At 40.3% G+C, this 25,733-nt stretch overlaps 6 protein-coding genes across 7 annotated transcripts; 1 reads left to right on the top strand and 5 right to left on the bottom strand.

Moving 5' to 3' along the window:
* Positions 1-1,614: 1,614 nt before the first annotated feature.
* LOC103942234 (leucine-rich repeat receptor-like serine/threonine/tyrosine-protein kinase SOBIR1) lies at positions 1,615-4,152 on the bottom strand. Its single transcript, XM_009352429.3, has one exon. The coding sequence runs from the start codon at positions 3,849-3,851 to the stop codon at positions 1,953-1,955; it is 1,899 nt and encodes a 632-aa protein (XP_009350704.2). The 5' UTR covers positions 3,852-4,152; the 3' UTR covers positions 1,615-1,952.
* Positions 4,153-7,125: 2,973 nt separating this feature from the next.
* LOC125478953 (protein SIEVE ELEMENT OCCLUSION B-like) lies at positions 7,126-10,560 on the bottom strand. The gene is made up of 7 exons (XM_048587877.1): positions 10,277-10,560; positions 10,051-10,155; positions 9,393-9,850; positions 9,200-9,309; positions 8,962-9,104; positions 8,384-8,863; positions 7,126-7,979 (listed from the first exon to the last, which is right to left on the bottom strand). The coding sequence occupies exons 1-7, from the start codon at positions 10,505-10,507 to the stop codon at positions 7,359-7,361; spliced, it is 2,148 nt and encodes a 715-aa protein (XP_048443834.1). The 5' UTR covers positions 10,508-10,560; the 3' UTR covers positions 7,126-7,358.
* A 2,260-nt stretch (positions 10,561-12,820) lies between these two features.
* LOC125478882 (protein-L-isoaspartate O-methyltransferase 1-like) lies at positions 12,821-14,855 on the top strand. 2 transcript variants are annotated; one of them, XM_048587618.1, is made up of 4 exons: positions 12,821-13,084; positions 13,573-13,843; positions 14,010-14,174; positions 14,482-14,855. In XM_048587618.1, exons 1-4 carry the CDS (start codon positions 12,836-12,838, stop codon positions 14,730-14,732), a joined length of 936 nt encoding a protein of 311 aa, XP_048443575.1. In that variant the 5' UTR covers positions 12,821-12,835; the 3' UTR covers positions 14,733-14,855. The 2 variants fall into 2 exon arrangements, with proteins under 2 accessions (XP_048443575.1, XP_048443574.1); XM_048587617.1 differs by having other exon boundaries at positions 13,516-13,843.
* An 11-nt stretch (positions 14,856-14,866) lies between these two features.
* LOC103935777 (28 kDa ribonucleoprotein, chloroplastic-like) lies at positions 14,867-17,300 on the bottom strand. Its single transcript, XM_048587619.1, has 4 exons — positions 16,755-17,300; positions 16,545-16,646; positions 15,360-15,641; positions 14,867-15,169 (listed from the first exon to the last, which is right to left on the bottom strand). Exons 1-4 carry the CDS (start codon positions 17,196-17,198, stop codon positions 15,104-15,106), a joined length of 894 nt encoding a protein of 297 aa, XP_048443576.1. The 5' UTR covers positions 17,199-17,300; the 3' UTR covers positions 14,867-15,103.
* A 292-nt stretch (positions 17,301-17,592) lies between these two features.
* LOC125478881 (putative pentatricopeptide repeat-containing protein At5g37570) lies at positions 17,593-20,986 on the bottom strand. The gene is made up of 2 exons (XM_048587616.1): positions 17,793-20,986; positions 17,593-17,738 (listed from the first exon to the last, which is right to left on the bottom strand). The coding sequence occupies exons 1-2, from the start codon at positions 19,462-19,464 to the stop codon at positions 17,707-17,709; spliced, it is 1,704 nt and encodes a 567-aa protein (XP_048443573.1). The 5' UTR covers positions 19,465-20,986; the 3' UTR covers positions 17,593-17,706.
* Positions 20,987-22,897: 1,911 nt separating this feature from the next.
* On the bottom strand, positions 22,898-24,816 carry LOC125478889 (aldehyde oxidase GLOX-like). Its single transcript, XM_048587627.1, has one exon. The coding sequence runs from the start codon at positions 24,814-24,816 to the stop codon at positions 23,122-23,124; it is 1,695 nt and encodes a 564-aa protein (XP_048443584.1). The 3' UTR covers positions 22,898-23,121.
* Positions 24,817-25,733: the final 917 nt, after the last annotated feature.

Below are 25,733 nucleotides of genomic sequence, written 5' to 3'. Positions count from 1 at the left end.
TCACGTGCTTGTGCGGCATTCACGGTCATTTCAAAAGCAGGTCCAAGATTATTGAGAATAATCTGAACAAGCTCATCCTCTTCAACTGGTTTGCCAGCTAGGGCTAGGTTGTCAGAAATAGAATTCATCTTGTCAAGAAAATCAGCAATTGAAAGGTCACCTTTTTTGGTTTGCAACAGTTCGTTGCGCAGAAACAGAATTCGATTCTGAGAGGATGATGCATAGCGCTGCTCCAAAGCTTCCCAAGTTGCTCGAGACGTGCGCTTGCTTGCCACAGTTGACAACACAGAAGCTGTGAGCGAGCCATTGATCCAACTGAGGATCATTTGATCATGTTGCGTCCAGGTAGTGTACGACGGATTGACTGCAGTATTTCCAGGAAGATTCATAGGAGGACAAACACAGGAGCCATCTACGTACCCCATTAGATCACGACTCCTCAAGATAGGAAGAATCTGGGCTAACCACAATGGGTAGTTAGTTCGATCGAGTTTGATGTTGACGATGGTGGTCATGGCGGAGGAAAACGGGATGGTTGGATTGATGGTAGTGGTGGTGGTGTTGTTGCTGCTAGTGTCAGATGACATAATGAAAGGTAGTGGGCGGAAAAAAAAATTGGATCGATGTCGTTGGACTTAGAGAGCTCTGTGTACCATGTAGAAATGATATGTCTTATTAATCATATATCTATTCTGATAAGCTAGGTTGATTTATATACATCTTACACACACACACACACAATAAACTAATGTGGCGTGCTTGCTGTCCATGCTGCAACACATCAGAGCACATGGGCTGTATCATGTGGTAATCTGCTGTCAGGGAATGTGCTGTCAGGGAATGTTGCAGTGCTTGCTGTCCAGGTTGTATTCCACGCGTGCTTGCTGATGGAGCAGATTGTGACTAGGTCTAACACTGAGTTCCTAGGGTTTTTTGATTTTCTGTTTGTATGTATTGGTCTCAAACTTTGAGTTGGACCTTTTTGCTTTGGGGGTCCATATTTTATTTTTGTGCTTAATTGTAATTCGGCTTCCGTTTGTGTATGTTTGCATTGGTCAACAAATATGCTCGAATTATTGGAAAGGATAATGCTAGAGATAAGATAGAATTAATAAGACAAAAACATGTTTGCTTTGCTCAAAGGAGACGACCACATCAGTGTTAAAAGTACTTGCCACGGAAACGAAGCCGAGGTCTTGAGTCAACCCTCCCGTCAACTTTTATCTACTTTGCCTTTGGAAATTGGAGTTTTATGTTTTGCTTTGAATTTCCTCTGGCACCATATGATTCACATGGTGCACCAAGAATTTTGTATTGTTTTGTTTGTGTTAAGGCAAACCTGTAGATAGTGATATTCGTAGTGCTTAGAATACTGTTCTTATGACGGAGCAAGGCAATGAAAAGCACTTACGCGGGGAAGTTGATTTGTTGCTTCATAAAAAGCACTTTCCTTTTTCTATGGGGGACAGTAAATTGAATGCATTTACATGGGACCTTCATTTCCATGGAGTACGCTTAGATGGACTTTTTATTTTCTCAGTGGAAGTTCCACTTTGTTTTGAAGCATGAATCTGAGGAGGCATGTTTACTAATGTTTGTGTTAGATGAGATAGACATCCGAATACGATTACGATAATGAGATAGACGCTGCAGATAGAGGAGCTGCAGATAGAGGAAGACGTAGAAAAACTTGAAAAGAGACTTTAAGATAAGACATGGAGTGCTTATAGCTAACCGAAGACTTGGCACAAGGCTTAGATGTTGTTGTTGGTCACTTCTCGGTTCCCTGATTATCGAACAGGCTATAATTAGGTATGTGACTACTGGGAGTCTTCCCTGCCCTGGCCACTTCTCCGTCCTGATATTTTATAACATCATTTTCATTAAGAATACATATGAGATACAATTTATCTAGTTGGACTCCCATTGATTACAAACATATACTTGGATACTTAGTGCTTGATCTGAGCCAGCATACACCTAACGTCCTTACTGTTAGGCCTCTCTTTCGGGTTATCCAAAGTGCAAAAGCAAGCAATCTTGAGAACCAGGAGCATTTGCTCCTCATATCCGTTTCCTATCAATTTCTCGTCGATTGCCTGCTTAGGTTTCTCTGAAGTCATGACATTCCTCATCCACTTAACCAGACTCATCTCGTTCGTGTTCTGGAAAAACTCGTCGGATGGAAGCCTTCCCATCACCAGAACCCCCAACACCACCCCGAAACTGTATATATCACACCTGTCTGTGAACTTGAATGTCTGATGGTATTCTGGTGCGATATATCCAACAGTTCCCATCACATTCGAAGTTGAAATATGAGTATGCGCGTCCGGCATTGCTTTTGCAAGCCCAAAGTCCGCAATCCGAGCTTCCATATCATCATCGAGCAGGACGTTTGCTGGCTTGAGATCTCTGTGAATTATGTGAGGGGTGTTGTTCAAGTGAAGGTATTCAAGCCCTGCAGCAATTCCCAGTGCAATTTTATGCCTTGTAAGCCAGTCCAACTGTCTTGTTCCGTCCGCAACTTGATTCAATATGTCTTGCAAGCTCCCATTCTTCATGAACTCATAGACCAGGTAATGACAATCCAGTCGAGACACGTGGGCTAGCAGGGGAATAAGATTCCGGTGCCTAATTTTCCCTACAGTGTTGATCTCCGATCGGATTTGACGCATCTTCTTGTTCATAAGCTTACTTTCCTCATCAGCCGTCAGTTCATCGGCATCTTTAGGGGGTTGAATTATCTTCTTTATAGCAATCATTTTGCCGTTGCTTCCTGGCAATTCGGCTTTATAAACCTGTCCACATCCACCGCTTCCTATGAGTTCCAAATTAGCCAAGCCATCTTCTTTTTCCAGGAAAGCCAAGTCCTCTTTACTTTTGATCAGAGAACTGAAAATCGCAGGACCGCCATCTTTGCCGCCACCTCTTACCACGGCCAAGAGCAGTTTAAACAGCAGAGAGAATATCAACCCGGATACAAATCCGGCCAGTGCTCCGGCAAAAAATCCGAGCAGCCACCCTCCTACCTTCTTCGTGTTATTCTTCTTCTTGTGCTTTGGTGTTGCAGATGGACCTGGAGCTAGAGCATTAGTTGGAGCTTGAGCATTAGCAGCAGCTGTGGTGTTGTTGTGGCCTTTTGTGCTTGTATTCTCAGCCAAAATGTAACGTTTTGGCACATCGGTTCCTGAAATCTCGACGCTTTCCATCGTTGGTAACGAGCCATCGAGGAATTCGTTTCCAGCGAAGTTGGATAACCGAAGATTACGAAAGGAACGAATGGAAGCTGGGATTTTCCCAGAGAAGAAATTGTCAGCAATGGAAAGGCTTTCCAGGTTGGGAAAATGCTTTAGGAAGCTCAAATTCCCTGAAAGCTTGTTAGAAGAAAGGTCGAGGGTGCGAAGGCGAATGAGGTTAGACAACCCGGCAGGAACTTCCCCGGAAAACCGGTTGTCTCCGAGGTTGAGAATCTCAAGCTTCCGGCAGTCTACGATTTGAGATGGGATTTGGTCACCGAGGTTGTTGTGAGCAAGAGAGATCTCTTTGAGCTCGGAGAGCCGCCCTATTGCCGGGCTCAGAAAGCCGTCGAGGTGGTGGGATTTGAAGACGAGCCGGGTGATTCGGAGGACGTAGGTGTTGTTGTCTGAGAGCCTGCGCTCACAGAAGACACCGGGAGTGTTGCATGGGGCTGGTTGACTGATATGGAATTGGAAGCCCAAGGTTTTTTGGATGGTGGAGAGGGCTTGGAGATTGGAAGGGTCGAGATTGAGTCTTGCGTGGATGAGGAAGAGGAGGGAGAGGAAGGTGAGGAGGTAGAGCTGGGCGGTGCTGCCGGATAAGGCTGCCATTTGTGACCGGAATGAGTTTGAACTTTGAAGTAGTACTAGTTCGTACTTGTGTGTTGGTTGGCTCGGTTGTTTGTATTTGTATTATATAGAAGGAGGATGTGGAATAATGGATGGAATGTGGAGGCCGCGGAGCCTCATTCACATTAAATTCCGTCTACGCGTTTTCACTTTGGTCATTTATCTCTAATTTGTGGGTTCATGTGCACACATACTTAGAAGAAGCTGCGAATTCTTTGGTTATTCTTCCATGAATCATCCCAATTTATAATGTTTTTTTTCAATAAATTATGGCTATGAAGGTCAAATATTATGAAAAGATCTTCATTTGAGTATAAATGTAAGAGTAGGTCGAAATTATGTTTTGATAATTCAGAGAAATGTGCTAGTTTTGAACCTGTGTGAGTTCTGTTCACACATTTAAAAAGATTAACGTTAAACTAGATTAACGAGATTAAGATTGTTAAACGCCACTATACACGCTAACGGTAGATTGCCAAGTGCCAAATGGATTGTGTTTCATGATGTCATGGAATGAGGATCCTCTTTGTGAGAATTTCGGAGATCCTCTAATTGTATATGTTTATCTTACATCGTGTGGTCAGTTTTCGTCAAGTACTGTTTATATTTAATTTTAAATAACAAAATTTACAATGATTTTTAATCACACGGTATACGATAAATGAATGTAATTAAAGGATTCTTAAGATTCTCATAAATTAGATCCGAAAATGATCCTCATTCCACATTTCCATGCTCCCTTCGCAGGGTTAAATAATTTCCTTGACTTCAAAGTTTCCAAGTCACCCCATTCAAATCTCCATCGGTCAAGTCAACACAAAAGGGAAAGGCAAGTCTTTGCGATGTTTCTGGCCGTTAGATCAAGAATTTTAAATTAATTATTTGATATTAATATGAAAGAAATTACAGAATTAATGGTTCCCGCCAGCTCACTGCGGGGCTCCACTCCCCCTAAGTCCTCGTCAAGGCGTCAACCCTCGTGTCTGCTTAATCTTAATCTTGTTGAATTACCAGGAAATTATTTATTTATTTGTTTTATCCTCTTATATTATATGCAGGCTTCAGCCACTGCAGTAAACACTGGTTTCTGATTGGAAAATATTTGCCACATAACGAGTCATTTCTCGTGACAGAATGGTAAACCTGTAATTTTCAAAGTTGTGTTTGAATATGTATTAGACAATGATTTACAAATGAAGATCAACATGTAAAAGTCTATAAATGTCATTTTATTTATTGTAGAAGTAAGTGTTGGGTTTTTTTTTATATTGAAAAGCACATTGGCATATAACGATTTATTCATTTGTATTAATAAATTACAGTTTGATGTGTGGCATTAATTATATTTGAATATGCATTTGATTGCTTTTGCACGTAAAAATAAATTGGTATATTAGTTAAAATAGTTCAAGAGATTAACATAATTCTTCAATTTGGTCATTGACAATGAAAATCGATAGAAGTGGTCATGAGTTTGTCCTGTACATCATTTTAATCATGAAAAATATGTTAGTATACTTGTTAAGTGGAAGAGTTGGTTTGACAAAAATACCCTTAAAAAGATGATCATGTGGTCGTTCACGACGTCATGTGACAATTTAACGAGGATATTAATAGATTTTTCACTGAATGATTAAAATGATTTACGGTGGACGGACACAGAAATTAATGCTATCGATTTTCGTTATCAGGGATCAAATTAAAGAGTTTTCCTATCTCAGGTTATAAAATTTGAGAGAACAAAGATTTATATAGCTATATTGTTGCTGAACGTTATTGTAACTTATGTTTCTGTCTATTTCCTATAACATCCCTTTGGAATATCAACAAAAGCCATATAATTATTTAAAATTGCCACTATGTCATAATTTAATATGCCCTTCCAAAGTAAACCAGAATTAATTAACAAATGAATACATAAACAACATATACCCAAATAACATAAGTGATTAAACAAATCAACCTTAACAAACAACGTTCATCTTCATCCTCGACCAATTAATGTGGTCCAGCTTTTGTGCCAAGTCGGCTAATTTGTCTTTTTTTTTTTTTTAATGGAGAAAAACTTACATATTTCAGGTTCATATCATTTGTTTATATCTCACACATTACGTGCAGTGCAGGTGAGTGTATGAACATGCATGAGAGTTTTTCTTCTTTTTTTTAGGGTATATCTATCTGTTGGCATCTCTATTTAATCGTGTGGCGGAATCTGATTTGATACATGGCTTACATACTCAGCCAGCACTCTTGGAAAACAATCAAATCGAGGGTCCAGGGGAGAATTGTCATTTAATCTTGTAAACTAATCTAGACCAAATTGGAAAAAGAGATACCCTAACTTCTATTTCCCCTTTTATTTAAATAATTTGACCTCTGGTTTAACCCCCTCCCCTATCTTGACGCTTAGAAAATTTTGAGCTCCAAAGCTTTGATATCTCATTCACTGCCCGAATTCTGCAACTGGTCTAGCAACATACCGAAATCATCTCGAGTTACTATATTCCCAGCAAAGCGTTGTGCTATCTCCAACCAGGTGTATTAGTCATGAATAACGAAATCCTTCTTTCTAATTCATTCACTTCAAGACAAGTTCTGAATGCCACGCAACATTATTCAACCAACCTCCACCGTATGTGTCTTTGGTGCGGCCACTGCAGAATTGTTTATACACTAAACACCTGTTTATATACGCTTGCTAAAAGACTTACTTTCATCTTTAGGGCAGCGTGAAACTAAGAAAGAGAGAGGTGCTTGAATAAGCTCACTCTTGGTTAGCTATGAAACAAGGAGTGATGAATCGCTAAGGCCAATCATTCCCTAGTCTCTCCTATATCCTATTGCTATTTTAGCTGGAATACTCTCTCACTTTAAAGTACGAGCCGCTACTTCATTTCGTATAGTGATGACGTTTTCTCTTTCTTAGCGCTCTGCCCTCCTATATACTAAGGGAAATCTAAATTATGCGGCTTTCTCTTATACAATTAATTCATAGTTCAATTTCTTTCCCAATCATTAAAACTCAACCAAACGTCTGGTTTTGTTGGAACGAGAAATAGATTCACATTTCCGTTTGAGATTCCGACCAAACAAACGTGGCCTTATCATTGACAATCCGATTGTATGTGATTATATATTTATGGTCAAATTGTTTGCTAACCTTAGAAGTTGGCTACAAAATAGGCCTACAATAGACCGTTAGACTTGAAGAGGCAAATAATATAGATAAGAAATAGAGTAATTTAAGTACTGAAAATATTTCAAGCACTATTATTCCACATTCAATTAGGGTTTATAGCAACCCAATTAGCCAAAGACTCAGCAGCCCAAAACTTGGTGCTTATAGAGTCCTAGCAATTTTTCACAAGTTCACACAAACATTTATTTTTAATGCATGCCAAAACATATAGCTGTCTGGTGAGAGAGCACCATAAGTAATGTAATAAAACATGATTAACAACAACATTATCATGCTTAAGTAACCATGTCTCAATCGAGACAGCAGCGGAACATGAAGAACTTCTCCATCTCGCGGCCGCACTCAGCGCAAGCTATTTTGTCCGGTATGTCAGTACCGAACCCTGGGATGACCAAACGAGTGCAGTGGTGAGGCGTGTGACGGCGTAGCAGTTCATTTTTGAGTGTTGGGACGAAGCCTGAGTCTGCAGCTGCGGTTTTCCATGCATCAAAGTCATCCAAAGTGAGTAGAGTGAGGTGTCCGTTGGCCCTAGCCGTCTCATTCGAGCCTCTCCACACCATAACCCAACCTTGGTCACTTCCGTCATAGCTAAGCAATGTCATCACCTCCCTCAGTGTGTCATCGTTCTCTAGAGTCTTGCGCTGTTTCACCTTTGAGCACCGCATGCTGTCCATTCGGGACCAGAAGAACCAGGTTGACACGTAATCAGGCCAGTATCGACTGAGGTTCTCTGTTTCGATGACCTTGTTCACTTTCCTTATCTTCTCCTTGGTGGATGTGCTTCTTCCTACGTAAACTAAGTCCAAGGAGATGCCGGCGAGTGTTGCAACATTTTTCGCTCTGTTTGTGAACTTTCGAATCCAATCTAAGTCATCGCTTCCATACAAGCATATGTATCTCCCTTTTTCTATCTGACAAAGCAAGCAATTCCATGTTAGTTTTAAATCCCTTCAAAATTCTTAATGAGTAGATAGTTTTGAGAACGTGACGATGTCATCTTATCAGACAGTCTGACATGTTATACTATCAAATAATCAATTTGAATAACAGATTTATATGGATTCTTATTCAGGTGCTATTCGAGACAGAATATTTTAACATGTCACGCATCACGTTTCTTTGTTTGTTGATGTGTTGTCCTATCATGCTTGTATATGCACTTTTTCTTTTCTATTTATACGGTTGTGGTTTATGCACATTAAACATTATAATTGTTTGTAAGTACGTTAATATGTTATCTTGTTTGATAGTCTAACATGTTATGTTGACAGATGATCAACTTGAATGATAGATTAGTAACATGAGTTCTACTTACCCCGTCTAGGATGCTTTGATCAATGCCATTGGCGACGAGCTCAAGCCTCCAGCTCTCTGCATTCCACAGGACTTGCTCTCTCTCATCGGTGAAAGGGTATGCTACATTGCCCCAAATCCACAGCATGTGGGTGGCATTCAGAGAGGACACCCTTCCTTGTGGATCCAATGCCACTACGATCATCTTCTTGTCAAATTGCCAATCATTTCTGACGAACTTGACCACCGGAGGTTCGATGATTAGAGGGTCATACACTGCATACCACTGCATCCTTGACTTCAAGTCCTCGAATCTAAAGCGCTTCGCTTCATCCCAAATATTTGGGTCCACGATGGGAAGCCAAACAAACTCGTATTCAACTTCCGGCCTGTTCTGCTGATCTTTGTAGATGTGATCGAGGACTAAAATCTCTTCGTTGCTCAGACTAAGATCTGTAATTAGCAGCAACACATGCTTTCTCCTCAACACTTCAAGGTTAAACTGTTTTTGCCAATGGAAGGATACATGAATAAATTTGAGGGTTGGTTTGGTTGGTCAGAATGTAAGAGTGGGAATACAAGATATAAGTAGACATTTACCCTTGACTTCGATGTGCCGATTTGGAGAGGTTGAATATCATCTTTGTGTGAAATTAGTGCGCGTAAATTCTTCATGTTGTCGAGTTGGAGGCTTCGGAAGAGGCGTCTCAGATTCTCATATTCTTCGTCATACCTCTTCGTCACTGGATCCCACAGTAAATTATGTTCAGTACTTTGTTACATTAAGTTGCAAGAGATAGATGTCAATAGTTCTAGAGGTGAAAATTCAAGAACTTACCAATGTGTCGGCGACAATTTTCAAGTTCGTTCGAGAGGTGATCATGTATGTTGTTCAGCTTATGAGCCAAGCTCGAAAGTTCCCATACCTCTGAGGTTGATGCAACGTACCTAAAAATGAGTGGAAAGGAGCTGCTATTAGCTTAGGCATAGCTCGAAATGGATGCGATGAAATATGTTTTCGAATGGCTTACTCGTGCCTACTGCCAGTAAGGATGGCAATGTGGGAGGCACTAGCCAGTATGCCTCGAATGACCCAATACGTAGCAGCGGGAATATGCGCCAAGGCAATTGACAGCGGTGGTGTGTCTTCTGAAACGTAGTGAGACTGCATCTTGACCATCTCGCCGTACTCCACAATGCGCTTGGTGACATTGAGAATCGCCTTGATGAGGGTGTCGATTGCCTCAAGTTGAGGTTTTACTGAGGCAGCATGCTCTACAATGTCCGAGAGTTGCTTCAAGATTGCCACGGACTTGGCTAATGGATCGGTAGTGCAAAGCTGAGCCACCAGCCAGAACTCTCCATAGTTCACAGAAAATGCAGCTAGGGTCAGCACCACTTTCGCTTCCCATGGGTAGCTCGAAAGGGTCCTGAGTAACTCGATTGCACTCGCGTGGGCATCAGGGCCGCCTGAGCATTGGCAAGTTATCTGCCAGTACATGGAAGCACCACGCTTATGATTTGTATATTGCATAAAAGAATGTAACAGAACAAAGTAATTTTTTTCCAATGCTGAGCAGAGAATTTAATATATCGAAATCAAAATTTAACTGTACTCGAAATAAGTATGATATGCGTTGCATAAAAGTTCTTAGCCTTAGCAAAAAAAATTCTATGCTTAAAGAAAACCTCGCAGTAGATCTTTTGTATGAGATAAGACAATCCATGGAACACGACATCTACACTCGACAATGTGGTCCTGTCCTCCACAGTCTCTAAGTGTTCTTGAGTACCCTGCACCACAAGTAAAGCAATTTCGTGACCGAAACAAGCAGAGCTACTGCAATATATGAAGTGTTCTCATGCAACTAGGCAAAAACTAGCACAAAATAAAGAGAACGGGGAAAGGGACTACAAGTAAAACACCGGCATGGCCATGAGAAGCGCGATGAAATATTTCCTCGACAACTTGGAGAATTTGGTTGACATTGACGCTGTTATCGGATCTTCCTGGAGTATGAGTGTCCCGGATTTGCCTCACCAATGAACTCTCATCAGTTAGTGATGAGGATGATGTTCTTTTATCCCTCGGATTCGAAAGCTGAATCTGCTTCGGAGCTGTCAGCTGTTGTTGGCGGCTTGCCATTTTTCGGAACTTTGAATTAAAATGCTTAAGGGAGAGTGTAAAACTTTGGGATCGAGTGGCTTTACGGTTTCAAGAAACTGAGCCTTTATATAACAAGAAGATGATGGAATAAAAGTTAAAGCCTTATGAACAAGTACCTTGCTTGCAATTAGAGTCTAATTAAAGTAAAAGCCAGGCATATACTTGATAAGGATACAAGTTTTTTGTTACATGGCAAATATGCTGCATTATCTTGAATCTGAGGTTTTCTGTCGAAAGGTATATTTAGAAATAGAGCTAATAGGTGAATAATGTCGAACACTCCAAAAAAGGAAAGATCCAAACTCGCGTAAATATGAATGAACAATAGTTAGTCGTTGATATGTATGAATCTGATGTGCTCCAAAACGCAAGATAAGCACATAGAGGCGACATTTTAAAATTGAGAGAATATGTTTAATCGTGTCAACCTCTCCAAGGGAGGAAAAATCTAAATTTGCACCAAATACACATGTACGATCGTTAATTGTTGATATATATGAATGTCACGGTCCGAAGCATCTCTCCGACTCCAAAACTCGAAATGTTTCTTGTGAATATATGCCATGTCAATGTGCATACCTCAGTCATTTTAGGGCTAACAGTAACGATTAGAGAATTTTAATTAACTTAATTTCCAAATGTCTTAGTCGATTGATTCCTAAGAAAGAACCATAAACCCTATTTAAAACTTGGGAAATCAAACTTTTGTCAAGCATCCAATTAAACATTAGCATTCTTTTCTTTTTCTCCCTTTTTCTTTTCTTTCTTTTGGGAAATTACACTCTAAATAGATTGCAGGAAAATCTGCTCCCATTGGTAGTCTTTTCTGCATACTTTATTATTTTTTTATACTGGTGTGAAGCATGTGGACTTTTTTATATCAAATTAAGCAGTGAACTGTAAGCTTCCATCCCAAACCAGTAATGTACGATCTTGAAGAAAGGAATTATGTGAAGAGACATTTCTGAATGAAAGAGAAAAGCAAGGGACACAGGCAAAGTTGAGGTGACTGAGATACTATATACATGACTATACTAGGAGGAGGAATTTGATGGTACGGGCGCACTGTCAGTCACTGTGGCGATTCGTAACAATGCTACAATGATACGATACGGACAATGATTGAAATTTCTCAATACGGTCGGAAAAATGAGAGAAAGATATGAAGAGAGGAGAGAAGAGGGGGGGGGGGGGGGGGGGGGGAGTGAACTCTAAACTTCACTCTATGTCGAAGAAACTCTTAAATTTTGGCTAAAATATATCGATTTCGTCGATATTCCTGACATGTCGCCATATGACATTCCCTAAAGTTTCATTTTAAATTTATGTTTTTGGACAAGTTTTCATCATTTACATTGAAAACAACCTATATCAATATCGATATTTCACCAATACTACTGTGTACAATACAACATAATTAAAGTGCACCTGTATCATATAAGTTGTTCTTCTCTTCTAAAATTCTTCTTATCACGGTTTAAACCGACACGTAAGAAGGTAGTAAGAACAAAAGATAGACTAAATGCTTGAGTTTTTTTTCTTCATTCACTTTTCCTATTGTAGGATGCAGTGCAAGGGAGCAAAATGAACAAGAGAAAAAGAGAGATTCCACCATGCTTTTGTTTGGCATTTGGTAATTGGAAAACTTTACCACACAGATCACGTGTGCTCTACAGTATACATGCTTGTTTGATCCCCAAGGCATGAAATAAAATTGGGCACCTCCAACCATGGACCACCATATAAAGACATGGGCTTGGGTTAGCATATGGGTTGGCCCAAGAACCAAACTAGCTAGGCTTGCAATAGAGGATGATGTAAATTGGGCTGGACCAAACTGGCCCAATCTCAATATTTTGACCCGACTAAAGTTGGGCCGAGGGCATTTTCATTGTTGTATTGCCCGTCCATAATGGTTTTTAGATTTGCATTTTCGTTCGATCAAGATTTAACCCTGACCTCAAGTTGCTTTGTTTGTTTGTTAAGCCTCGATGCCGGTTGAAGAGATTCCGAACGGGTTAGCGCTTCATTGGATCCGAACTCGAATCCGAGTTCGGATCAAGCTTTCCTTGGACTAGTATATCAAATTTTGGGCCCTACAAACCATCTCTACATCTAGGGCTTTAACAAATCCAGCCCAAAATCAAACAAACAAAATGGCCCAGCAAACTTGACCCAATATGTGTGGGGCGTAAGTCGGTGATTGGAAGACAGAGGGCCAGAAGACACGTGTAAAGTAGATTCTTGGCGGTGAAAGAAGAGAGAAGAAAGAGCTAGAGAGAGAGAGAGAGAGAGAGTTTGTGGCAAATGAAACGCGGTCTTTTTTTATCCACCGCAGCAGCAAGAGCAACAAGAAGTATAGGCCGCTTAGCTTATGGTTCCCTCTATCCAGCGCACACTGTGCAACACCGCTTAACCTTCACCACTCCCTCTCATCGCCATAGTCGTCTTCACACGTTCGCACTCCTTCCAACCGCCGCTCTCTCCTCCTGCCCCCTCCTCCGAAACCCTAATTTCCTCACGGGGAACCGTAACTCCCCCTTCCGCGGAATGGAGGTATCTCTCTCTCTCTCTCTCTCTCTCTCTCTCTCCCTCCCTCCCTCTCTCTCTCTAAACGGAGCATTTGAGTTTCTGGGTTTTTGTCGTTTCAGCTTATGACCGTATAAAAAATCAATCTTTTTGTTTGTATTGATTAGTTTCTTATACTTTGTTGTCAACCCATTAGAGCAAAATTTCATTTGTTATTTGGTATTAAGTTGGTTTTTATGATTTGTTAATTGTGGTATCATCCAACTCTTGTAGTTTTGTTCCCAAATAATATGGATTTGTGATCATTTTAGTCTTCGATTTGAATCGCTTTGTTGCTTGTTTGTGTTTGTAATCTTATTAATGATGGTAGGATTTGGATTTTCAACCTATTTCCGATGTGGGTTCTTCTTGTTTGTGTTTCATTTGAATCATTTTGTTAGTTTTGAATCTTTTGACAGTGGAAACAACACCGAAATCGGGTTTTTCTTTTCGCACTTGTTTTGTTTAATTTGCAGCGACACTGCTCCGGGAGTAGCATTGATAGGAACAAGGGGATGGTGGATCATCTGAAAAGTTATGGAGTGATTAAATCCAAAAAGGTTGCTGAAGTGATGGAGACTATTGACAGGGCTTTGTTTGTGCCTAGTGGGAACCCGCCGTATGTTGATTCCCCCTTGTCAATAGGTTATAATGCCACCATTTCTGCACCTCATATGCATGCAATGTGCCTTCAGTTGTTGCAAGAGAATCTGCAGGCCGGAATGCGTGCTTTGGATGTTGGCTCAGGCAAGATTGTCTATTACGTGTTTGCAGATAACACATTCTCGTAAATTAAATTCACGTTTTGACGTTTGAATACTATGGAAACCGGAATAGTTTGCAATTGATATGCTTCATGTTGAAGGCAGTCATAGGGATCCTGACACTTCCTTTAATGTATTTTGTTTTGCAGGGACGGGATACTTGACGGCGTGTTTTGGGTTGATGGTTGGGCCGCAAGGCCGTGCAGTTGGTGTAGAGCACATTCCTGAGTTGGTTTCTTCTTCAATTACGAATATTGAAAAAAGTGCCGCCGGAAAATTATTGAAAGAAGGTTCCCTTTCTGTACATCTCGGTGGTATGTTTCTGAAACCCAGGGTCACACCATTGGAATTGAAACCAAGTAAAAGGAAAAACAAAACTTAACTCCATCTTGTCAATTTGTAACGAGAAAAATTGCTCAGCTGTGGTTTACTAGTGTGTTTATGCACCGGAAACAAAACACAAGCGTTCCATCCAATTTGTTGCCAAAGTTTGGCTGCTATTCACATGATGTATCGAGTATTACCACTCGCAATACGTCTTTTTTCCATTATCTTAAGAACGATTTTACTCATGCAGAGTGATGATTACTCGTTTTATTGATTCGACAATTGTTGTTGCAGATGGACGGCAAGGTTGGCCGGAATTTGCTCCTTATGATGCCATTCATGTTGGTGCAGCTGCACCAGAAATCCCGCAACCACTTATTGACCAATTGAGGCCGGGAGGCAGAATGGTGATTCCGGTGGGAAACATATTCCAGGATCTGAAGGTTGTGGACAAGGGCTTGGATGGTTCAATCAGCGTCCGGACTGAAACTTCTGTTCGGTATGTTCCTCTCACAAGCCGAGATGCTCAGCTGCGAGGCTCTTGAGGTGCCATAGCCACGATCTCTGTGTACAGATAGATAAACTTTTGCCTGTTTGTACTATATTTACCCGTCGTGACGGTTTTGCTTAAGATCTTTAGTTCGTGAAATGAAATGATTTCAGTGTCATACAATACAAATGAAAATATAATGCGTTTCAATTGCTCCACGTTTCATAACAAGATAGTAACCACAACAGCAGTTCCCCAAAATTAATGGAGTCAAAACTTGGACACTACGTGTCGTTTCGGACTCGAACAATAATCCTACAAGTAGAAACCACAAAAAAAAAAAAATTCCTCGATGAAAACGGCTAACATATAACTCATCTGAAGAAAAAGGAACCCAAACGGAACTTAGGTTTCATCACGGCTTCGTCAATAAGGACTGCGCCTTTGTCTTTCTTCGGCAACATTTACTCTGATCGCCCTGCCATCGATACTCTGCAGCGCAAGCCAACTCAAGTAAGACGGTATTTACGTAGTTAAGCAAAATCGAACAAACGATACCAACCGTAATTAACTTAACTCCTGTCATGACAACTTCCGAATTTGGTTTATCTTTATATGCATGATGCATACGAATTACCTAAAAAAACTGTACATGAAGGTGGAAAATGTAAACGCTTAATACCTGTCCATCGAGCGCGCCTATGGCATCATTCATTTCGCTTTCACTGGCCATGGTAACAAAGCCAAAACCACGGGATCGTCCAGTTTCTCTGTCAAAGACGACTCGAGCCTCCACAAGGCTACCATGTTCACTGAAAATCTGCTCCAGTTGAGGAGTATCCACATTCCATGGCAGGTTACCGACATAGATTCTAAAAGCAGATTCAAATGAACGGGGTGGGCGTTCTTGGCGTGTTCCTCTTGGAGCAGCCCTGTTGACAGTCAAGAGCCTTCCATTTAAATCCTGTTCGAAGCATAAAACCGCAAAAAATTAGAAGCAAAGAACCCTTAAAACATTATATATAATCCTTTCATTAAAAACTGATATAATAGTATGGAAACATTGAGTGCAATATACTTGAATAATACTCTATTCATAAGCGGCAGAAGTTGAACAAGCAAGCTAGACATTGATTGGAACCTATGAGCAACATGCTTAGTGTATTATACATCCGGGAAACCTACTGAGCACTTCTCAAGTGAACAATTGGAAGGTTTTAAAAAGATTCACCATAAAACAAGTGAACAATACTATTCTATGAGTATGAGGTGCTTTAACACCAACCCGAGGGAGAAATTGCCAAGAGAACGACAGAACTGGTTTGGCGACATGTAATGCCATAGACATTGGCAACTTCATATGGCTTCGGTTTATGCATTTTGCAGGAAAAAAAAAATTGAGACTAAACGACTTGTTCGACGATGTTTAAAATAGCTAAGATGCAAAATTTTAGCACTGCAGGGTTGGGGGAGAAAAACAGTTTGGCAACCCAAAATTTGTCTTTTGTGTGCCAAATTTTAGCATTTGGCAACTCCCCATTGGAGTTGGTCTAAGAACACCTAAATTCGAATCAACAATGTACGAATCACCTTGCAGGTTAGACATAAGTATGACCAATTTCTCACGAATACACTGAATTTTTTACTTAAACCTGCACCCCAAAGCGATTCTTTATCAATTACCCTCCACAAACATAGGCCATGTTCATCCATCATTTCATTGGAGTTTACTTTATCATATCAAAAGATTATATCTTTCTCGAAATATATCAAGTCTTATTTCATTTCACATTCATGCCATAACAACATAGAAATCAACATTACTAACAAACCAACTTCGTGAACCCAAAATCTATAAGTGACTTACATAACGACTGAATAGTTCCACAGCCTTATCAGCTTCCTCAACAGTGCTCATGGTCACAAATCCAAACCCACGACTCTGATCAGTGTCCCTGTTGTAAATAACCTACGAACAACAAAAACACAAACAAAAAAACCTCAAATTTCCGAACACCATCAAAACCGAAAGACACGAGCTTTTCCAAAACAAATCCAAAGAAATTCAAAGCCTCACCTCAGCAACCTCGACAATTCCAGCCCTTTCAAAGAGCTCAGCCAATTTCTGACTATCAACATCAAAAGGCAAATTCCCAACAAACACCTTGGCCTCCTCCGGAGGATCGACATTCGACACCTCCTCTCTCTCCTCAAAGACCCCTTCTTCCTCACTTCCCTCCGCGCCGTCAATGGTGAGCGTGCTGTCTTCCTGACCCCAGTCCGAGGTCTGGGCCACAAAGGCGGCGACGGAGGAGAAGTGGGTTTTTCTCCCGAGGGGCAGCGGCAGCGAGAAGCGCGAGGAAGGGGTGCAGGAGAGGCGGAGCTTGATGGGTTTGGAGGGAACTGAGAGAAATGGGTTGGAGGTTTTGGCGGCGGAAAGGTAAGGGAGGGAGACTAGGCATGAATCCGCCATCGATAAGGTCTTGAATAGATTGGAAGTTGCAGAAGAAGCCATAGCCATTTTCTGTGGGAGAGGAGAGGGAGTGAAAGGGTTTTAGGAGGAGGTGTGAGAGGATAAGGGTGGAGGGAGAGGTGCCAGAGGAGTTCGAAGGAGAGTTCGAAGGAAAGAAGGGTTATTGGGAAGAAAGAGGAGAGAGGAGGTTTTGTTTTATGGGCTTTGGGATGTCCAAGCAAAAGTTGTAAAACCCAAGGCCCAATTTGTGACGAAATTGTGGGTTGAATTTAAAACTCAATCTATTCAAAAGAAATAGAAACAACATGAATAGGGCCCCATAATGTTATGGTGTAACTTTGTAAGTGATTTCGGGTTCGTTTGAGAGTGTTTCTGTAGGAGTAATTTTACTCGTAAGCGGTTTTGGACTTCCTGGTTTTCAACACCCTAAGAAGAAACACCATTGTATTGACAACGTAATTCACGTCTGTCAATGGCGGCACCAGCAACATAAAGTGTGCATTATAATGCAATTCAATGAGAACAGCATGCCAGAATTCGACCATAGAATTGCTATCTAAGTTTGGTTCGTCGTTTGAGCTGCATCACCTTTGCTAATTTCAACCCAACTGCACCCTTGGTTCGTCGTTTGAGCTGCATCACCTTTGCTAATTTCAACCCAACTGCACCCAGGAAGCTTAAGTGCATTTTTCCCGTTCATTGCTTCCCGCACTTTCCTAGCTTTATCCCATTGTTCTTTCGACGCATAAATGCTTGAAAGTAGCAAATAATTTCCAGTATTCCCAGGTTCTAAAATGAAGAGTTTCTCAGCAACACTTTCTGCAATCTCTACATTTCCATATGTTCTACATGCTGCAAGAAGGGCTCCTAATGCTCCTGGCTGTGGGCCCATGGGCATTCCCTTGACCAAATCGCAGGCCTCATTTAGTTTCCCAGCTCGTCCCAGCATATCAACTATGCAAGTATAGTGATCAGCATCAGGCTCAATGTTGTAACCTTTAACCATGCTTTCCCAGTATCTCATTCCATCTCCAACAAGTCCTGCATGGCAACAGGCTGTGAATACCCCAACAAATGTAATGCGATCAGGTTCAATATCTTCTGCCAGCATTCTCTGGAAGATCTCCAGCGCTTTAACCCCATGACCATTTGAAGCAAGACCTGTGATTATTGCACTGTAGGCGAAAGCATCCTTTCTGGGGATCTTCTCAAATATGGCGCATGCCTCTTCCATATTCCCACATTTGGCATGCATGTCAACTAGTGCAGTAAGCACTTGGTCATTCTGTTCTATGCCTTCTCTATCCACATATGTTCCAATCCAGTTTGCCAGATCTGCACGACCCAACTGTGCCAATGCAGAGATCACCGCTGTCATGGTGAAAGCATCCGGCTTTACTCGTGCCTTTTCCATTCTCCGGAAAAGTGAAAGCGCTTCACTTGGCCTCCCATTTTGTGAATACCCTGATATCATAGCCGTCCAACAAATCAAACCTTGCTCAGGCATTTCTTCAAAGAGACACTTAGCCTTATCCATAAGACCGCTTTTAGTATACCCCACCAACATTGTAGTCCAAGAAACAGCATTCCTCTCAGGCATCCTATCAAACACAGCCCTTGCCGAAACCAGATCCCCACTATTTACATAACCCACAACCATGGCGTTCCAAGATATCACATTTTTTCCTAACATCCCCTCAAACAAAACCGAAGCACTCTCCATATCCACCCCACCTCTCGCATGAGCCCCCAAAACCGCATTATAAGAAACAACATCTCTCTCACACATTTCATCAAACACCTTCCGCGCCCTCAACACCTCCCCACATTTCCCATACATATCAATCAAAGCGTTCGAAACCGGAACACAAAACCCAAAACCCATTTTCACAATGCGTCCATGGACCTCAATCCCACCACAGAGATCACCCATCGCAGCGCACGAATTAAGCACGAAAGGGTACGTATAGTTATCGGGTCTAATCCCAACCGAGACCATCTGCGAATACAAACTCACCGACTCGGAACAGAGCACGGAGATCTTAGAGAAAGCCCTGACAGCGTGGTTGAAGAGGGATAGATTTGGGTTGGGGAAAGAGGTGAATACGAGGTGGGTATAACGAGGCGAGGAGGAGAGAGAGGCGTAGAGAGAGATGAGAGTGGAGGCTAAGGAGGCGTTCCCGTGGAGGTTTGAACGGACGATGTGGGCGTGGATTTGTTTGAGGTGGCGGAGCGATGTGCAGGATTTTAGCAAGGAGGCGGCTCCGTCTGCTTTGTTGTTGGGATGGTTTTTGGCGACCGTTGCTGCGTTCATCTCACTTCTTAGAAATTTCAAAGTTCGTTGGTTTAAACGGCTCTTTTCTCTCTATTCTTTCCCGGTAAAAAGAGAGCGTAAGGGCATTTCGGTTTTTTTAGCCGTGTGCGGAGCTGCATGAACCCACTTGGATGTTAAGAATTTCGAGCATGAAATTTCTCATTTGGATGAATTCACTTATTTTATTTCTTATTTAAACTCCATTTATTTTTAGTGAATATGATTTTTTTGTCATTATGTTATCATTGTTTGTGTATCTAAACTATAACTTTACTCTTTTTTTTTCTTTTTTTTTTTTTTTTTTTTTTTTTTTACATAAAGATTGTTGGACATAAATAATATCATAATATAGCAACAATACACATAGCCCTAATTTCTCACAACATACTTGATGTTCAGAGTGTGAATTCCGTCATTTCTAGTCAATATCATATTTTACATCGCTTTATTTTCTTCAATTTTTTCTCCTTGGACCTATATTTTGTCTTACATCGTCACTGTGTTAAGATTTAAATTAATGAAGATTAACTTCAATATTTAAACTCAGATCTTCAATTCATACCAAAAGAAACGAGTAGAAAAATGTATAAGAAAGGAAAGAGAGTTATTCGTTGCAACCTCTTAAAATGTTTGATAACTTACTTAGCATGTCATGTCAAGCATAAGGACATTGAAATAAAGTGATGCAAAAAAAAAAAATTATATCAAAAGCAAAACAGTAGAACTTTCATGACTTAAATGTCGGCAGACATTTAAGCATCTTTACACCATCCATGAACATATGAAATCAGCACAGACAATACTAAAATACATGTGTTTACTTCAGTTGCTTAGGACATTGCATCCGTTCATCCTTTGCTTTTTCATGGTTTATAGAAATTTATAATATCGTCTTATCAGAGGGGGCGGATTGATACTGCTGAGTAGAATTATGCTCAAGCAAATTTTTCAAGAGGATACCTTGAGGGGAAATTACCATGACACCGATGACCCATATTATAAGGTCTCTCACCACATTTGAAAGGAAGAGGGTTTGCCTGCATGAACAAATAGTTCCCACCAAACAAGTCATTCATGTGAGCCTGCCCATGCTTCAGTCTCTTCAAAGCTTTGCTCCACGAAACTTTAATCCTACTGAAAATCCTAGCTTTTCTCCTCAGGAACCTTCTCAATCCCTGAATCCGAACCCTCGGCCGCCTTCGACCGGTTAGCTTCCTGATCTTGGACCAACCCCTTATCTTCTTGAATTTAATTGCTGTGTTTTGCTGATCTGTTTCTTCATCAAAGAGACCTTCGTTTCTCAGTCTTTGGTAAGCAAGTTCTGAGACTGAAGCCATTTCAAAGTGGAAATGGTTATGAGCTAGAAGGAGTTGTGAGAGGAATTAAATCAGTCTTTTTTTTGTTTTAGTTTCTTTAATTTTGTACAATTTAAAGTGAAAGAAAGTAGTTTGCAATGAATGCAGCTGAAATATTTGGTAATGGTAGTTAAAATTCCGTGACAACTTAAGGCTTCCTAGGCTTTATCATGCTACGATCTCTTGTGATATTTCTCTTATGTTGAAAGATGTTTCAAGTTCAAATTTCTCGTGCTCCAGTTATATGATAATCAACAAAAAAATATCTTGCCAAATAGTCTAGAGTATGCAATGTTATCGAACTATAATATTTCAACCACACGTTTAATTAAGAACTTATCAGACTAATATTCAAATTGATAGTAGAACATAACATACATAACTATCTAACAAAAAATTTCCCATGGTTATTTGGGAATAGTGGCTGTTTTGGGCATGTGCAATAGGTGCTCTTGCACAAGACTCCCAATTCTAAAAGCCCCCTAAAAGATGGTATCATTTACATATGTACCAACTTAGTTTGTGGCAAAAAAAATTCATCAATTTTTCTAGATTCTGTATGTAAATAAGAGAAATATTGCTTTCATATGCATAAGAGATCATTTTTATGTTTTTAGTAAGATTATGCCGGCTTTGCTTTAAATTTTGTTTTCATTTATTTGTTTCATGCTTTTTGTTGATTTAAACTGTAACTCAAGTAATAATTCTTCATTTAGATCTTTTACTAAAACAACTATGGACACATAAATTAGTTTTGTAGCAAAAATATTTGTATAATGGTCAGTTTATTATCTTCCCACATGACCCCTAAAATGTAAGAGCCGTCCCAATCTAGAAAGTCAAAACGAATCAGGATGTATGATTGAAACTAGACGTAATTTCGTAGAGCTGCTCAACCAAAACCGTCCCCACCCTTAATTTATACGAAATAGACTTTCATGGCCCATAAACCAGCCACGTGCGAACGCACCAACGTCAATATCATCTTCTATAAGCATAAGTGCGCAGGTCTAATAAAGGCCTGGTTTAAAAAAACTTAAAAAAAAAAAAAAAAAAAAAAAAAAAACTTTTGCTCATAAGATCATCTTCAACCCTTGGGCTAAAAACCAAATTTTTTAGCCCGAAAAATTTAGTTTTTAGTTCAGAAACAGTTTTTCTACTCCAACTCTTCTGGCCTAAAATTTTAGTCCGGGATTATTAAAGAATGAATTTAGGCTAATTTTTTTCTTAAATTAACTTCTTCTTTTTTTAAAAAAAAAAAAAAAATTATGTACACTATCGTAAATTAATTTTATGAACATTTTAATCTAAAAATATTTAAATTCCAATCAATATTGAAAAATCACTAAATCTTTCCACAAAGCAAGCCTTAAACTTTCACTAATCTTTTAACTTTCACCAAACTTTTGTATGGATGTTTGAACAAATACATAGGTATTTATAAAGTTTTTTGGTGAATTTTGAGTTAAATAATTTTTGAAAATTATTTTAGCTGTTGGATTTAAATTTGGACCGTTATATCTTTTTTTTTTACCATTAGATTTGATTATATTCGATTTCAGCCATTGGATTCAATCTATTTTAAAATAACATTTAAAAAAAAAATTGAATCTAGATTGTTGGATCAACCAACGGTCCAATAATGTCAACCGCCTGATGAACAAAAGAGTCGTTGGGCTCATAATTGCTTCCAACAGCAGCCTTGACAGTGGGTCCCACCTTGTCGGGCACTGAAGGCTAACGCCCGCGTGGTGTGAGTGGCACTAGTGACCGGGTTGAGAATGGGCTGGGCTTGGGCGCGTCCACGCTTTTCTGGGCTAATTCTTGGGGGGAGTTTGGCCTGGCTTTGGCATTTGGCTTTTAGCCAATGATTCGGCTTGGATTGAGTTGGGTTTTTTTTTTTTTTTTGGGGGGGGGGGGGGGAGGAATGAATGGGGTAATTTGGCTTTTAGCCCAGGGTTGGAGAGAGTTTAAGTGCTTTTAAAAATATATTAGTTTTTTTTTTGTCACTTGTTGGAAGCACGTTTAATTTTATTTTTTTTTATCAAATATAATAAAAAATAATTTTGATAGCGCTTTTAATTATTTTTAGCACTTTTAAAGAGGTTTGTAAATTTTTAACAGAATTAAAATAAACAAACAGATAAATGAAAAAAAAAAAATAGAAAACCCTTTGGTTATAATCATGAGAAATACAATAAAATGTCTTCTTTCTTTTGCAAACATGAATTATTCTCATCCCCATCTAACATTTTTGGGGATCATATATATATAGTAGCAGTACTAAAATCAACAGAGGACCTCAATGGTGCATGAACCTAACCCACTCAGACATGCTAGGAGTCCCACCATTCACAACAGTAAGCATGTAATAGCCAGAGGGTGCAACATTAGCAGATGGAGGAGCCTCCACAACTGCGTGTACCAAACCACCCTGCGCCCTAACCAGACTCTTGCACCTCAGCTTGAGCAGTCTCTGGTTCATGGATATGGAGTGCGTCGTGAAAGGCGGCGCGTATGCGGTAAACTCCACCACATCGCTTGGCTTCCTCTCCAAGAGAAACTTCACATTAAAATCTTCCCCATACCTCACACCATTGTAATTATTTTGACCATATTGTATGGTCACATTAGTAGGTCTATATGTATGGTATTTCCTTCTCATGTAGTGTGGGACAAATGCTTGGAGCCTAAGCTCAGTTGGGTAGGCCACATTGCTGAAAGTGTACCTGTCATGAGGGTTTCCGCCACCAACTAAAACCCGCCCATCGGGCAAAAGAACGGCTGAGGAGTGATACATTCTTGCAATTTTCGTAGACTTGAGGATCGAAAACCTTTTGCCTAGTTTGTTATTTGGTTTGTAGAGGTAAGGCCGGAGTGAAGCATTTCTTGCATTGTTCCATCCACCCGAGCCACGCTTGGCACCGTTGATGATTAGGACATTTCCGGTTGGGAGGATGAGCATGTCGTTGAGAAGGCGAGGGCTGGGCATGTTCTCCATGTTCCACTTGTGTCTGTTCCCAGTGATCACCATTCTTCCACAAGAGCTCAGGCCTTTCAAGAACCTGTTTTGTCTTGTTGCTCTGTAGGCTCCTGAGGCAGCGCCGCCACACACCATGACTTCCACTTTTTCGAACCTGTTTGCATGGTCTAGAGGGAGGATCACTGATGAGCCAGAGCCTGGATAGTTCCTTGAGCCATCACCGGGAATGCGTGGGAAGGTTTTGATCACCCTGTTGCCTTTGTAATCGAAAAGAATGGAGTTTCGGTTGGCAAAGATGAACAAATTTCCATCTGATGAAAGGTGAAGGAAGGGATAGAGGTTGTTCCCTCCTTCGTTTCGGTCATAAGTTTGGTGCAAGAACGAAAGCTCATGAGCGCCTTCATTGGATGACATTTTTGGAACAAATTCGTAAGTAAATGTCCTTCTTCCACCAACCACAATAACCCTATCATGTTCCGGGAGCAATTGATTTGAAGCGTACCAACGATCCTTAGATAATGATCTTTCTGACTGCCTCCAATTACATTTTCCATCACCACAAGGTCTATAGTATCGAATTATTCGCGAGCCACTCCCATATCCGCCTGTCTGCAGAAGTGTCCCGTTGCTCAAGAAAGACCCCGAGGAGCACCAGGTATCAGTGTACAGCCTCAGAGGCCTAACTTTGTTGCTAGAAATGTCGTACTCCACGGAGTGAGCATAGCACGACGAGTCTGCTACGTCATCACGGTTATCTGTGCATCTGTTTCCGTTGTGGCGCCTTCGAAGCCTGTACCCCGAAGGGCCTGCTTCTGTTTGATCAAACATGATGACAGTGTTGTGGTGTGTCAATGCCATATGCATGGCCACCACACCGGTGCTGTTTAGTAGCAGTTGCCATTGCCCTTTCCGGCTTCCTGCAACCGTGCCGCTAAACCCGATACAATGCAGTATGAAGAACAAAGCAGTGATCATGGATTTGATCACAAAAGGGAAGTGATTGTGGTGCGCCATGAGAGAGTATGAGTGTTTCTTTGCGTTTGATTGATGTGAAAGAGTGCAGTTTTAAATATATAGGCTAGTTGGCTAAAATTTAGTCTGCTCACTCCCCCAAAAAGTAGCAGAATTTTTTGAGACAGATTCTTTATGTGAAAGTTTTGGAGCTTAATATGGGGCGTTTGGTTATGTAATGTACAACTTATTCGTTCGTTCGAGTTCAAATCTTATGCACTCAAAATTCTTTGTGACCTCCTTATGACTTATTTATTCGAGTGAAATGTGTCATTTTGACTTAATTTATCTTTAGTTTTTAATTTTTTAATTGAGAAGATAAATTGAAGAGTTAATACTGCTAAGTGGAGTTTAAATAAATGACCATGTGTCAACAATTAAGATAGATCACAAAGAGACCACAGAGGGTTTTGAGTGCAAAAAAATTTGATCTTCATACGATCCAAAGTAATTTTTTCGTGTGACTATCACACTTGGTGTTACAATTTCACATGGGTTATAAACACATATTTTATTCATTATTGATATAAGTTAAAACTAGGTTGGAAAAGTATCAATCCTAACGTTCCGTCATATCATAACACGTGCATTCTAAACATCACGTGTTGCTATGAGAACTCATTGATCTAAGTTATAGCTTAAGTTGGAAAAAACCAACATTTTCATCTATCCGTATCATAAAACGTGAATTAAAAGCACGATATCTGGAGTGACAACCACACTCAAAAGTTTCTCATGAAAGTATTTGTCTTCCCATAAAATAAGTCATCTTATCCTATGAATTCTCCATGTTTATTGCTTATGAAGAGTGAGCCTTTGGGTGATACCACAAGACTCCGCCAAACTTGGGCAAAATGTAGGTAATTTTTTTTTTTTTTTTTTTTAATTTACAGCGTCAGTAGGTGCACGACATGTCATTT

The sequence above is a fragment of a genome, unplaced genomic scaffold (assembly GCF_019419815.1).
Source record: "Pyrus x bretschneideri cultivar Hongxiangsu unplaced genomic scaffold, Pyrus_bretschneideri_v1 Contig27, whole genome shotgun sequence".
NCBI classification, from domain to species: Eukaryota; Viridiplantae; Streptophyta; class Magnoliopsida; order Rosales; family Rosaceae; genus Pyrus; species Pyrus x bretschneideri.
Note: the sequence above shows the minus strand (reverse complement) of the source record. Positions and strands in the feature narration are given on the sequence as shown.

Coding starts and splice junctions, on each gene's coding strand:
- LOC103942234 (XM_009352429.3), bottom strand. CDS start 3,851: ATGGCAGCCTTATCCGGCAGCACCGCCCAGCTCTACCTCCTCACCTTC.
- LOC125478953 (XM_048587877.1), bottom strand. CDS start 10,507: ATGGCAAGCCGCCAACAACAGCTGACAGCTCCGAAGCAGATTCAGCTT. Junction 9,851..10,050: donor TACAAAAGATCTACTGCGAG/GTTTTCTTTAAG, acceptor ATGTACTGGCAG/ATAACTTGCCAATGCTCAGG. Junction 9,105..9,199: donor AAATTGTCGCCGACACATTG/GTAAGTTCTTGA, acceptor TGTGGGATCCAG/TGACGAAGAGGTATGACGAA.
- LOC125478882 (XM_048587617.1), top strand. CDS start 12,836: ATGAAACGCGGTCTTTTTTTATCCACCGCAGCAGCAAGAGCAACAAGA. Junction 13,844..14,009: donor TGCTTTGGATGTTGGCTCAG/GCAAGATTGTCT, acceptor TTTGTTTTGCAG/GGACGGGATACTTGACGGCG. Junction 14,175..14,481: donor CCTTTCTGTACATCTCGGTG/GTATGTTTCTGA, acceptor TTGTTGTTGCAG/ATGGACGGCAAGGTTGGCCG.
- LOC103935777 (XM_048587619.1), bottom strand. CDS start 17,198: ATGGCTATGGCTTCTTCTGCAACTTCCAATCTATTCAAGACCTTATCG. Junction 16,647..16,754: donor GAATTGTCGAGGTTGCTGAG/GTGAGGCTTTGA, acceptor TGTTGTTCGTAG/GTTATTTACAACAGGGACAC. Junction 15,170..15,359: donor TAGGCGCGCTCGATGGACAG/GTATTAAGCGTT, acceptor CTTGCGCTGCAG/AGTATCGATGGCAGGGCGAT.
- LOC125478881 (XM_048587616.1), bottom strand. CDS start 19,464: ATGAACGCAGCAACGGTCGCCAAAAACCATCCCAACAACAAAGCAGAC. Junction 17,739..17,792: donor TTGGGTTGAAATTAGCAAAG/GTGATGCAGCTC, acceptor AAATTAGCAAAG/GTGATGCAGCTCAAACGACG.
- LOC125478889 (XM_048587627.1), bottom strand. CDS start 24,816: ATGGCGCACCACAATCACTTCCCTTTTGTGATCAAATCCATGATCACT.